The 13,313-nt window shown below is 42.3% G+C and overlaps 1 protein-coding gene across 2 annotated transcripts in view; it reads left to right on the top strand.

Moving 5' to 3' along the window:
- The first annotated feature begins 5,080 nt into the window (after positions 1-5,080).
- Wdr70 (WD repeat domain 70) overlaps positions 5,081-13,313 on the top strand; it is a 204,287-nt gene continuing 196,054 nt past the window's right edge. The window contains exons 1-4 of one of the 2 annotated variants that reach the window (XM_029469553.1): positions 5,093-5,330; positions 5,428-5,493; positions 10,917-11,000; positions 11,568-12,973. In XM_029469553.1, coding sequence (XP_029325413.1) covers positions 5,306-5,330; positions 5,428-5,493; positions 10,917-11,000; positions 11,568-11,656 — 264 coding nt within the window. In that variant the 5' untranslated portion in view covers positions 5,093-5,305 and the 3' untranslated portion in view covers positions 11,657-12,973. Of the gene's footprint in view, positions 5,331-5,427; positions 5,494-10,916; positions 11,001-11,567; positions 12,974-13,313 lie in introns of those variants that run through there. The other variant, XM_021183813.2, reaches the window with a different exon arrangement.

Genomic DNA, 13,313 nt, shown 5'->3' with positions numbered 1-13,313 from the left:
CCAGGCATGTTGGTGCATGCCTTTAATCCCAGCAGGCAGAGGCAGGCGGATTTCTGAGTTCAAGGCCAGCCTGGTCTACAGAGTGAGTTCCAGGACAGCCAGGGCTATAAAGAGAAACCCTGTATTGAAAAACCAAAAGAAATGTGGCATTAGAGAAAATGAAACAAAGTAAAGAATTTAATAATCTAAAAAAAAAATAGAACTTTTATGATTGATTTGAAAACAAGCAGTTATGCTCTCCCATGTTAATTTACTTTTATTTTGTAGAGCACAGCTCTAGCCTGGCAGTTATTTTTATTTATTTTTAGATTTATTTACTTTGTGGGTATGGGTGTTTTGCCTGCATGTATGTTTATGCACCACAATACATGTGCCTAGTGCCTTCAGAAATCAAAAGAAGGCATCGAATACATTGAAACTGAGTTACAGATGTTTTGCGGCCACTATGTGGATGCTAGGAACCTAACTCAGATTTTTTTTTCAAGAACAAAAAAATGCTCTTATCAGCTGAGCCATCTCTCCAGACCCCTGGTGGTTGTTTTTAAGTTGACATAAAATAGATGCTTGAGTGATTTCTACTACACAAATTAAATGATCTAATATTGTTGGCCTAATATTTCTGGGTAGTAATGATGTTCCCAGTGGCCAAACTCAGCCGTTCTAGTTTAAAAATTATGTGTGTGTGTGCGTGTGTGTGTGTGTGTGTGTGTGTGTGTGTGTGATTACAATGTTTAGCAGATAAAAGTATTTCATGAGGCACATAACAACCCAATTACCAGTTGTTTTCTTTTAGATAACAGTCATTCTTTTATTCTTATCAGAAGTACATTATGTATAATTTTTATTTTGCTGACTAAGTACTAAAAAGAGGTACTCAGGGGTCACAACCTAATGACTATTACTTCATTAAAGTCATTTTTAGTGGAAAGTGATTTCTTTGTAGGAGATTTGTGCTAGAAGTAAATATAGTGACTACAACAGTTTGCTTGCCAATGCCTTGGTTTTTGCTGTAGCTCAGCTTCACCTACTGGCTAAATGACTGATTGGAAGGCTATAGACCAGGGTAGCTCTGGAACCCTGTGTTCTTAGATGAGCAGATCAAAACCCATTTCAGGGGCTGGGCAGATGGCTCATTCGCAAAGTGCTTGCCATCTAGTGCAAGACCTTGAGTTGGGCTCCCTTGTACCCATGTAAGAAGCTGGGAATCTATGCTGGGAAAACAGAGACCAACAGATGCATCCTGGCCCTTGCTCCAGGTGCTATGGAGGAATAGAGGCTACCTGCCATTGACTCCTGACCTCCACACATGAATGGGCACACACATTTGCATACACACTATATGCTCCACAAAATTCCACTTTGATATAAATAGTCATATTTTCCACCCATCAGAAGCAGATGACATGGCTAGAAAGATGGTTAAGATTACTTATTGCTCTTCCAGAGGACCTAAATTTGATTTCCAGCACCCACATAGTGACCTATAACTGTCTGTAACTCCATTTCCAGGGGATCTAATGCCTTCTTCTGTCTTCTGCAGACACCAGGCATGCTCATGGTACAGACACAACACTTGTTGTTCTTCCAAAGGACCTTGGCTTGCTTCCCAGCCCCCCCCCCATGGAGACTCCCAAGCACCTGTAATTCCAGTCCCAGGAGATCCAGTGCCATCTGCCTGACTTTAAGGGTCTCAAGCATACATCTGGTGCCCCTACATGCATGCAGGCAACATACTCATATACATACAATAAATCTAAAGATAAAGACTCAGAGAACTGGATCCAGCATTATGTCCTGTATTCTCAACATTTGGAAGGCAGAAACAGGAGAGTCAAGATTTTAAGGCCAGTTTCAGAGAGAATTTGAAGTGTCTGGCTTACATGAGACCCTGTTTCAAAAAAAAAAAAAAATTGAGAATGTCTTAGGGTTTTTACTGCTGTGAATAGTCACCATAATTAAGGTAACTCTTACTATTACTATTATTATTATTATTAGTTTTTCCAGACAGGGTTTCTCTGTATAGCTCTGGCTGTCCTGGAACTCACTTTGTAGACCAGGCTGGCCTTGAACTCAGAAGTTTGCCTGCCTCAGCCTCCCAAGTGCTGGGATTAAAGGCATGTGCCACCACCGCCCAGCTTAAGGCAACTCTTCTAAAGGACAACACTTAATTGGGGCTGGCTTACAGGTTCAGAGGTTCAGTTCATTATCATCAAGGTGGGAGCTTGGCAGCAACCAGGCAGGTGTGGTACTGGAGGAGCTAAGAATTGTACATCTTGTTCAGAAGGCAAACAGGACAAGACTGAGCCCCACATGGTTAGGAGGAGGGTCTCATTGCCCACTCCCACAGTGACAACATCCTCCCACAAGGCCACACCCTACTCCAACAATGCCACACCTCCTAATAGTGCCACTCCCTGGGACAAGCATATTCAAACCACTATAGAGAACTAACTTCAAAGACTATTTACTCTTTTGAGAAGAATCTGGGGCTTGAGTGGCTCAGTGGTTAAGAGTACTAGCTGGAACCATTCCAGTATCAACATTGATGCTACACCTATTGGAAACTCCAGTCCCAGGGAGCACTGATTACATATATGCCCAGGCATAATGCATGTTGAGGTCAGAGGTGGGAATTGGTTTTTGCCTTTCACCACATGGGCCTGGGAATTGCACTCTAGTAGTTAACTTAGTGACAAACACATTTATCCACTGAACTATCCTGGAAGTCCAAGGAATACTTTACCTTAACCAGTCAGGAATTACCATCTGTGATGGCTATTCCTGCTTGTCAACTTGACTGCATCTGGAATGAACTCCAATCCAGAAGTGGAGGGCACACCTGTGATCCAGATCTTGAGGATAGAAGACACAGGCTTCTGACCTAGATCTTGACATGGAGATATTGAGGCATAGTGGCCATGAAAAGCTTAGGCCCAGGCAAGGTAGTACATGCCTTTTATCCCAGGAGACTGAGGCAAGCAGATCTTGGCCAGCCTGGGACAAAGCAAGTTCCAAATCTAGGCGTGGTGGTATACACCTTTAATTTGGGCCACACTTTCTGTTAGAGACCTACATAAGGACATTGGATGAGGGAAGACTCAGTCTTCTTAGCCTGCTTGCACTTACTTGCTAGCACATCTGTTGGAACATACTTCTTCAGGATTCCAGCTGGACCATGATTCAGAAGACCAGTTGAAACAACCAGCCTCCTGTGACTGAGCAACTCCTAGATTCTTGGATGTTCCAATCACAGCTGCCCATCGCTGGGTTAGTTAGCATACAGACTAAGTCATTACAATAAATTCCCTTAATACAGAGAGGCATTCCAAAAGTTCTGTGATTCTAGAGAACCCTGACTAACACAGCATTTATCCTCTAAGGACTTCCCATCAGTCAGTCATTTTCTTTGCTATGGTTCCTTGCTCCTTCTTGTCCAGTAGAGACTTAAATGGCTTACTGTCTGACCCTCCCCAATTGATGAATCATTCAGAAAAACTAATATTCTAATGTTCCCTATTTTAGTACGCCATTGCTTTGGCTTCAACAGTCAATATCAATATAGTGAAGAAATCCCCAACTGGTATCTTAGATTATTTACCAAAGAGTTTTGATCATATATGGGCACTCTTAAACAGTCTGCAGATTGCACTGGGAATCATCGATTGAGTGGCTTCCTGTTTTGATTAATGAATAAATTCATTTTCTTCAAGAGAAATAAAAATCTTCCATTACACTTTACAGTTATGTTTATGAAATTGTTTCACACAAACTCAACAGAAATAGTTTAATGTGGAAGCTGCATTGTTGTCATCATTGATTGATAGCAGAGTGTCTTTTTAAAATGATGTTTATGGTGATGAATACCAATTTAACAAGAGTATATAATAATCAGAGTGCCTATCCAGCCATTATATTATGAAGACAGACTAGGGTATCACATGGTAGGTGGGCCTTATTTAGTTGGAGGCCTACAAAGTTCTACAGATGCTTTCAAAAGCAGGAGAGATTTAATTTGATAGTTGGAGGTGAGCTGGTAGGATCAAGGACGTGGTGAAGAGTTAGAGAATTCAGGACTGTGTGTTCTGAGGTCTCCCTGCACTAAATGGCTGGGAATGTTGAAAATGACAAGATTGGAATAGAAAGGTTTTGGAAGTCAGGCTAACCTTTTATTAAATTTGTATTTTTTTTTTTGTGGTGGAGATCCAATACAGACCCTTAGCCTTGTCTATGCTAAGCAACCACAGACCTACAGCTTCTTTGTACTAATAAATTTGTCTTTTACTCTAAGGACAATGGAAGCATTAGATAATCATATCAATAGACATAGACAGGAGTCTAATATTGGGGCTCAGGAGTAACTTTATCAAAGAATTTTCATTCTTGAGTGGACTACAAGGCTCAGTAGGAAATTGTCTTTTCTACTAAGCTTGTGACCTGAGGTCCACCCCCAGAACCACATAGTGGAAGGATAGATCTGCAGGTTGCACAGTATGGCATGTTCATACCACTTCCACAATAATTGAGTACATATGAAAATGAAATATTTTCACTTGACTTGGTAGCACACATCTTTAAAAGCTTGGGAGGCAGAGGCATCTAGATGGGTCTCTGAGTTCCAGGCCAGGCATGGATTACAAAATGAGAGACTCTGACAAAAGAAAAAATTCAACCAAGTATTTGTTTTAGACTTAAAAGTATAATAAATGATGTGTCCTTAAGAATAGGAACAGAAAAAAAAAAAAAAAAAAGAATAAGAACAGACTTGTAAAGAAACTAAAATAAATTGGAAACGCAGTCGTTATGTACCATGTAACATTTGGAACCCTTAGTAAACAAGGCTAGCCTAGTCAGTGGAGTCTGTGACTGAGGGCGAGCGCTTTAAACATTCCTAACAACTCCTCGGTTTTCTGGCATCTTTATAACTAGATAGTGGTTTCGTCAAGCATACAGAGAAGATGGGCAGCAGTGGAAGTTTCATCATGTACGTCAAGTACATTACGAATACAGATAAAAGTAGCATGCAAATAACAAGATACTGTTGACTTCCTTAGAAACGTGCGAGGACTTTGCTTGAGAATGCATCGAAACCACCGAAAGGCTTTAGGGAACTCCCAAATTAGACCTCCTCGTGGCTTGTCTGGTCAGCGCGTTCCCTCCGCACCGCTAGGGGGCGAGAGTCCGAAAACCTGCCTACCCACGCAGCCGGGCCGCTCTTGGCGACGCGGTCTCGGTGACGACACTTCCCGTCAGGCTTGCCGGGAGTCGCGCGCTGCTGCATCCACGGAGGCGGTGGGCTCGGGCAGCCATGGAGCACTCGGGAACCAGCGAAGGTGGGTGTGGGTCAGGCGGGCCAGCCGGGGTGGAGGGCCGTGCTGGGCACTGGAGCGCCGGGCTGACGGCCGATCTGTCCTTTGTTTCTGGCTCCAGTGACCGGCGCAGACACGGCGGGACCCGACCCTCAGCTGGCGGTCACCATGGGCTTCACAGGATTCGGTGAGTGACTGCCCTGGGCAGAGCCCAGCCCGACTTCGCCGGGGGCTTGCGTGTAAAGGTTAGGAGAGCTGCCACTTTTGACCGGCGCCTTCCGCCGTGCCAAATCCGAATCGCTTCGGTCCCATTTAAACTGTTAAGACCAGTTCAGGTGACAGTTGGAAACCTTGATCGTAAGGGATTACTATGGTGACCCAGTCTGAGAAAGGCATTTAGTGGTGACCATTAAATAACATTTTGGTGGTTATTGCGTTTCTTCCTCTTCAGTCTTAATGTATACCCTGGTCTTGTCACATTATTAGGTGATTAAAAAAAAAAAAACTGTCTCAAAAGACATAATCATCTGTTAATAGTATCAGTGCTGGCAAAAGTCAAATGGAAATTGACCTGTAATTTGTTTTGGGAACAAATGTCTCTCTGATGTATCTAGTTCTCATTCATTCATTCTTTCATTTATTCATCTACTTCCCTTCTCGGTAATGAGTCGATAAAAGGGAGTGTTTACTTTTCTTTCTTCTTTTCTCCCTCCTTTTCTTCCTTTTCCTTCCCTCTTCCTCCTCCTCTTTTCCTCTTCTTCCTATTCATTCTCTTCCTTTGTTTGTTTGTTTGTTTTTGCTTTTTTCTAGACAGGTTTTTTTTTTTTGTGTGTGTGTGTGTGTGTGTGTGTGTTTAAAAGTCCTGGCTGTCCTGGATCTCACTCTGTAGACCAGGCTGGCATCGAACTCATAAAGATCTGCTTGCTTCAGTCTCCCGGTTGCCGGGATTAAAGGCTTGAGCTACCACCACCCGGTGGATTTATTTTTTAAAAGATAGTATATATAGTTATATTTCTGAGTGGTTGTTTTGCCTATATGTCTGTGCACCATTTGCCTGCAGTACCTATGGAGGCCAGAAGGGGTCACTGGGTCCCGTGGAACTAGAGTTACAGATGGTTGTGAGCCACCTTGTGGGCCCTGGGAACTAAACATGTCCTTTGCAAGAGCAACAAGTGTTCTTAACCTGTGAATCATCTCTCCAACTCCTGTTTTTGACTTCAGAAAATTAGGAGAATCACGAAGAAAAGGAAGTCAAATCTGTTTTTTCAGATCTGCTGGTGCATATTAAAATTTAATATATTTATCAGTAAACATTGCTTTTTAAGACAGTATTATGCGGATTTTCATGTATTATATTCTTCCAAAACATGATTTTATTTTTGGCAGTAGTAGGACTCAACAGGGCTTCCTGCATGCTAACTACCTGTCCCATTACTAAGCTGAACTGTTAGCTCAGAACTTGATTTATTTTAGTGTCCAGAGATCTTGTATCACTTAAACTTTATTTTTTGTTTGTTGAGAGAATTATTAAAAACTTTAATAACTTGATGCAAGAATCTAATTGAGTGGCTGAGGCAGGTTTCAAGTTTGAAGCTAGCCTGGACTATGTAGTTAGACTGACTTTTCTTATTTTTTGTTATTTATTTTTATTTCTTTGTTAAAACAGGACCTGACACAGCTCAGGCTTGCCTTAGACTTTGTATGTAGCTGAGGATGACCGTGCGCTTCTGACCCTTTTGCCTTTTAGCTCCTTGGTTCTAGGATTTTACCGTGTAGTATGCACCTGGTTAGATATTGTCTTTTTGTTGTTGTTTAGAAAAAAACTGAAAAATTAGAAAACAAACAAAAACCCTTGGCTACCTTATTCAAGAGTAGGAGGGATGGGTAGTCTGTGATTATGTTAGCAGGTGGAAGTCTTTTTCTTTTTTTTAGCTCTCATGTATATTCATCATAGCTCATTAATAGACCAATTATAAGATAACCTTATTTGTTTATTTGTTTTGTTTTGTTTTGTTTGAGACAGGGTTTCTCTGTTTAGCCCTGGCTGTCCTGGAAGTGCTCTGTAGACCAGGTTGGCCTCGAACTCAAGTGCTCTGGGATCAGAGTGTGCCACCACACCACCGCCTGGCTTTCATACTGTGTGTTTAAGATATTTTGTACTATTTTGTTTCTTCTTTGATAGCTTCATTCATATCTACAGTGTATCTCGATCATCTGGCCACTCCTCTTTGAACTCTCCCCTCTTGCTCTCTTCAGACTCCTCTTATGCTCTGCATTCAGGTAGTGCTGCCTGCATTTACGTGGGCTCTCTACCTCTGACCATATCCCTGGAGAGAAATGTTTCCCCTCCTCCAGTTTCCTTAGTTGTGAATAGGTCCTCAATTGGGGGGTTGAGCCTTATCAGCCCCTTCCCTGTCCACGTTGCAGTTATCAACTGGCTTCTTTCTGTGTGGGTCTTGTGAAGGTAGTTGTAGCTCATGTGAGTCCAGAGAGCATGTTCATGTCACAGCTAGAGGACAGGTGTCCTGGCACTTCTCCCCTGGCCCTTATTTTCTTCCTACACCCTCTTCTATGTATTCTGTAAACGCCACAGGGGTTGGTCCAGATGCTTCTTAGGACAGAGCATTCAGCAGCCCCTTGTCAAAATGCTTTGACAGTCATGAATCTCTGTGTTAGCATTTCTCTGACTGAAGTTGAAGGCAGTGCTAATCTATGGGTATAAACATAAATATTTAGAAGCAGGTTGCCACCATTGACACTATGAGCTCCTCAGTCAGAGACTTTTGACTAGGCTCATAGTGCTAAGTATTTCCTTCTATGGATCAGGCTTCAAGTCCAGTCAGAAGAGTTCGCTACTCTCATAGCCTTCCTGCTTCTGTTTCCCCAGTGGGCATGTCTTGCCTGCCAGGTCAGCTTTGTAGCATGCAGAGTCCACAGCTGGGTAGTCTGCGGATGACTTTAATCCCCGACTGGCCTGCCTGTCATTTATGGCACTATGAAAAGTGAGCCAGCCGGGAGGCGTTTCCAGGTCAGTTCCAGCTTGCTGTCTGTCTGTGCCACAGCCACAGTCAGTCTTCTCTTCAGCAGTAGCTTTTACCATCTGGTTATGTGGTCGGCAACTAAGAGCAATGGCAATAGCTTGTGTTGTTTTGGGAGACTCTGCGGCCTCCTGGCACTGAGGTTTCTCTGTAACGGTGTCCTCCTGGAGAAGCCCTGTCCACCTATGCAGAATACTTCTGTTCAAACTTCTTTAAAAGTTATATTTAAAAAATGAGTTTACTGCGGCTGCAGAGATGGCTCAGTGATTAGAATCACTGGCTCCTTTTACAGGACTTGAATTTAATTCCCACCGGGAGGTTTACAACCAACTGTAACTCCAGTTCCAAAATCCAACATTTCCTGGTATCTGTGGACACCAGGCACACACGGTGCATATAGACACATGTAAGCAAAACACACACAAAACTGAATGAATCTCAACAGAAGGTTTTCACGCGGCTTTTTCAGACATCCTTAGTTTAAATTAACCTACTTGAAACTACCTCTTCTCCCCAGTTCCCTTCCTCCCATTCCCACGTAAGCTTTTAACTCTCAGTGTGCCCACAACTTTGTTCTGTCTCTTCCTTCCCTTAAGGCCCCTTTCCCTAAGCAGGGGAAGTTTTAAGATTTTGAACATAGTTGGGGGATCAGGCCCAACTCTACAGCTCCACCTCTCGTATTTGGTGTTTGGTTCTTTGAGAACTTTATGCTCTATTTAGGATAGTGAACTAAAAATAGTTACCAGTGTATATATTTTAAGTGCTTCTGTAACAAGTCACTATAAATTTAGCATTTTAAAACAACATAAAGGATTAGGGGCTCAGTCCACTGTAAGCCCTTGCCTCGTAAGCATAAGGCTCTGGGTTCCACTCACAGCTCCAAAAAAAATAAAACAGCCCCGTAGATTTATTTTCTGCTAGTTCTGTACATTATCAGCTCATGTAAGTTGCGTTGATTTTTCTATTCTAGATAGTCAGGGCTGAAATCAGGTGTGAACATATATGCTCTAATCTGGTAGCTCTGTCATGTTTAGAGTGAAAGCGCTGGTTCTATGAACAACACAGTTCTTGGTAGTAGACTGAAGCATCTCTTTGGTTTCTGGCTGTTTCTTCATTTCTTCAAATACCTTTAATTCTTTTGTAGTCTCATGACCTTTAAGTCAGCTACAGTACTTTTAGTCCTTCTTAGGCTTTGAATCTCTTGATGCTCTACATCTTTGACTTCAGGGCTTCTTTGATTAGAATGGGCTAAATAGGATAATCCTTCTGTTATATTTTATTAGTTTTTACATACATCTTCTTGAGTGAGGGTCTTATTTATCCCAGGCTCACCTTGAATTTGTTGCATAGACATGGGCGATCTGGAACTTATGGTTGTTTTGCTTCTGTATTCTGAGTGCCGAGAGTATAAGCACGAGTATTCGGTGCTGTGGGTCAAACCCTAGGCTCTGTGATACTAGACGGGCACTGTGCTAACTGTGCTGCATCTCTGAGCCAGGCAGTCTGTTTAGAGTCCGTATTCATTCCGTTTCTATCTGAGGAGTTGCTTTGTCATGTGTTAGGGTATTTTCTCAGATTCTAAGAGTCTTTCCCCAACAGAGCAATGCTGTTTCAAGATGTAGGCATCTAGGTAAGTTAGAGGAAGATGACATTTTTGGCTGCCTAACATTAAGTAGGTTCACAGTCCTACTTTTTTTTTTTAGGTTTTTCGAGACAGGATTTCTCCATGTAGCCCTGGCTGTCCTAGAACTCACTTTGTAGACCAGGCTGGCCTTGAATTTAGAAATCCACCTGCCTCTGCCTCCCGAGTGCTGGGATTAAAGGCGTGCGCTACCACGCCCAGCTAATCTTACTTTTAAGAATCTGAAATTTGTATGTTTTGAACATTAGTGCTCAGAAGTTTTGGATTTTGGTTCTGTTTTGGTAGATACCTGTAATAATCTCAGATCTTGGGAGGCTGAGGCAGCAGGATTATGAGTTCAAGGCTAACTTGTGGGGAGAAGCAAGACTAAAAAAACTCTAGAAAAACCACCAACAAAAAAATGTTTTATGCTGGGCGGTGGTGGTGCACGCCTTTAATCCCAGAACTCAGGAGGCAGAGGCAGGCGGATTTCTGAGTTCAAGGCCAGCCTGGTCTACAAAGTGAGTTCAGGACAGCCAGGGCTACACAGAGAAACCCTGTTTCGAAAAACCAAACCAAACCAAACCAAACCAAAAACAACAAAAACAAAAAATAAAAACAACAAAACAACAACAACAAAACAAAACAAAACCAAAAAAATCCGAAATTTTATATTTTCTGGTTTGAATTAGGGATGCTACGCTGTGTATAAATATTCCAAAATAAAACAACAGCACCACCTCTTGATACTTGAAACACTTCTGGTCCAAGCATTGTAGGTAATAGTGAATTTGTATATTTACCCCTTACTGTTTTATCACTGTCTTGGAAATATGCGGTCAAGTAGACACATGGCGTGGTTATTGATCCATCAGTGAAGCTGGGGCACAGAAAGCTCCAGGCTAGCTCAGGGCAAACTCAGTGCTCACAGTGTTGTTTGTTCTGCTCTAGGGAAGAAAGCGCGCACATTTGACTTGGAGGCCATGTTTGAGCAAACTCGAAGGACAGCGGTGGAAAGAAGCCGGAAAACACTGGGTAAGCAGCACATGTATTTTCCCTCTATTGGTTTCAGTGCTTGTATAAACATTATACAGTGATAAAGCAGGAGAAAACCTACAAAAATTTTGTTTTTACTTGCAAACACCCATTTATTTTAAATCAGAATTGCTAAGAGAATTGTAATTCCTGGTTCCTTCTGAAAGAGAATGTAAAGTATCTATTTTCCTTTTTAAACCTGACAAAACCTGTATTTTATGTGGATAGAGAAGGTCTGTATACCAGAATCCTGTAAAAGTGTGGCCTGTGGGGGCTGGAGAGATGAATCAGTGGTTACCAGCACGGGGCTTGATCTGTAGTATTCACGTGGGTGCCCAGAGGACCTGGTACTGTCTTTGGTTCTCTGTGGACAGTAGGCACATGTGATGCACAGAGATGAGGCAAAACACCCATGCCCATGAAATGTAAACCACAAAGTGTATTTATTAGCAAGCAAGGAGCCACTGTTATAACTTACAGGAATCGAAGCAGAATAGCAGTTTCTTTAATATCTCTCCTCCCGCCTCTGTCTGACTTTGATTTCATTTTTTTCTTTCCTGCTTACAGCGGAACCAGTATTTGGAAGGCTGGGCCAGAGGTGGCTGTCACCATTGCTTGTTGACCCAGACAGTATAGAACATTGTGACACACACTGATGTGGCTGCTGCTGTTGAATCCCTGCTTTAATGAGCTGTAGGAGATACTTACTGAAGCCTTATTTCCAGATGGTTGGCCGTTCTAGGAACCAGAGAACCCTGGCAGTGTGCTCTCTTTGGCTCTAACTCAGATCTCTCTTATACTAGAGGAAGGTCTGGAGGCTGGGAACAACTGGATTTAAATCAGTGCTGTGATAGTACTTGTCATGTTTGTTTATTTTTGTTTGCAGTTGAGCCAGGGTCACGCTGTAATGCTGGCTGACTCTGTGTAGACCAGGATGGCTTTGACTTCTGGCAGGGTATCGCCTTCAGCCTCCTGAATGCTCAGATTGGAGGAACGAGCTACCAATACCTCGATCTGACCCAAATTCAATTTTAGTGACAAAGAAGAGTTATGCGATCTTACAGTATTACCCTGGCTAGGCTTGAACTCATGGACCAAGTTATCCTTCTGTCTCAGCTCCCTGAGTACCCAGTGTTTAGGAGTGAGTGTACTACTGTGCCCAGCAGTTAGTTTTGGTTTTAAAATGTTGAATTGTGGGGCTGGAAGGTGGCTCAGTGATTACGAGGACTAGATATTCTTCCAGAGCACCTGGGTGGAGTTCCCAGCATCCACCTGATGGCTCACAACTCCTTGACCTCCAGTGTCTGGGGATAGGACACCCTCTTCCAGCCTCTCTGGACACTGCACACACATGGTGCCCAGACATCCATGCAGGCAAAAGCATTCATACATGCAACAATAATAAATAAAATGTTCAAAAGTTAAAATGGTACATTATTTAGCAATAACATATACTATATGGTTAGTGAACTTGAAGCTAATATCATTGGAAGTAAGCCTTTTCGGTGAGATGTAAAGATGCCGATGTGTATATAGTCATATGTACCTATGTTTTTTTTGAGACAGGATCTCACTAAAACTTATCATATAGACTGGGCTGGCCTTAGACTTACAGAGATTTCCTGAATGCTGGATGAAAGACATGTGCCACTAAGGTGCCCCCCTCACTCTCTCCCCCTCTTCTTTTTGCTGTTTTTTTTTTTTTTTTAAGACAAGGTAGCCTGAAACTTGGTATGTAGGTTAGACTGGCTTCTAACTCAAAGAGATCCACCTGCTTCTACCTCCCAAGAGCTGGCATTTAAGGCGTGTAACACTGTGTCTGGCTACTACTGCTTTTTAAAATTCATTATGAGAAATTATAAACCTATAAGTATTACTATCTATATAAGCTACTATTAGTCATGATTAGTTATTATTTTGTTATTGCTATAATAATAAACATCTTTATTTGCTTTTCCTCTGATTATTTTCAAGCAAAGCTTGGCTATGTCGTCTCATTAATAAATATCTTAGTCTGTATCTTACCCCTCTTCTGTTACTCCCACTCTAACCGTTTAGTGAATCCAGTTCCTTGCGTATGGTTAGGTAAGCGGTTAGGTAAGACTACCAGTGATGTACATCCTTGCTCATGTTTTTAAAGACAGTTGGAAGTCTTGTTAGGTAGGCCTCAAACTCTCAATCATCTTACTTTAGCAAATTTGAGATCACGGGGCTGTAGCACCATGTCTGGTAGTATGTATGCATCTGTCCACATGTAAAGCGAGATGCGGTAGCATGCATCCAGTCGCAGTGCTTTTAGAGCAAGATGGGAGA

Source organism: Mus caroli, chromosome 15, assembly GCF_900094665.2.
Source record: "Mus caroli chromosome 15, CAROLI_EIJ_v1.1, whole genome shotgun sequence".
In the NCBI taxonomy this organism is placed as follows: Eukaryota; Metazoa; Chordata; class Mammalia; order Rodentia; family Muridae; genus Mus; species Mus caroli.
This window is presented reverse-complemented; position numbering and strand designations above follow the sequence as displayed.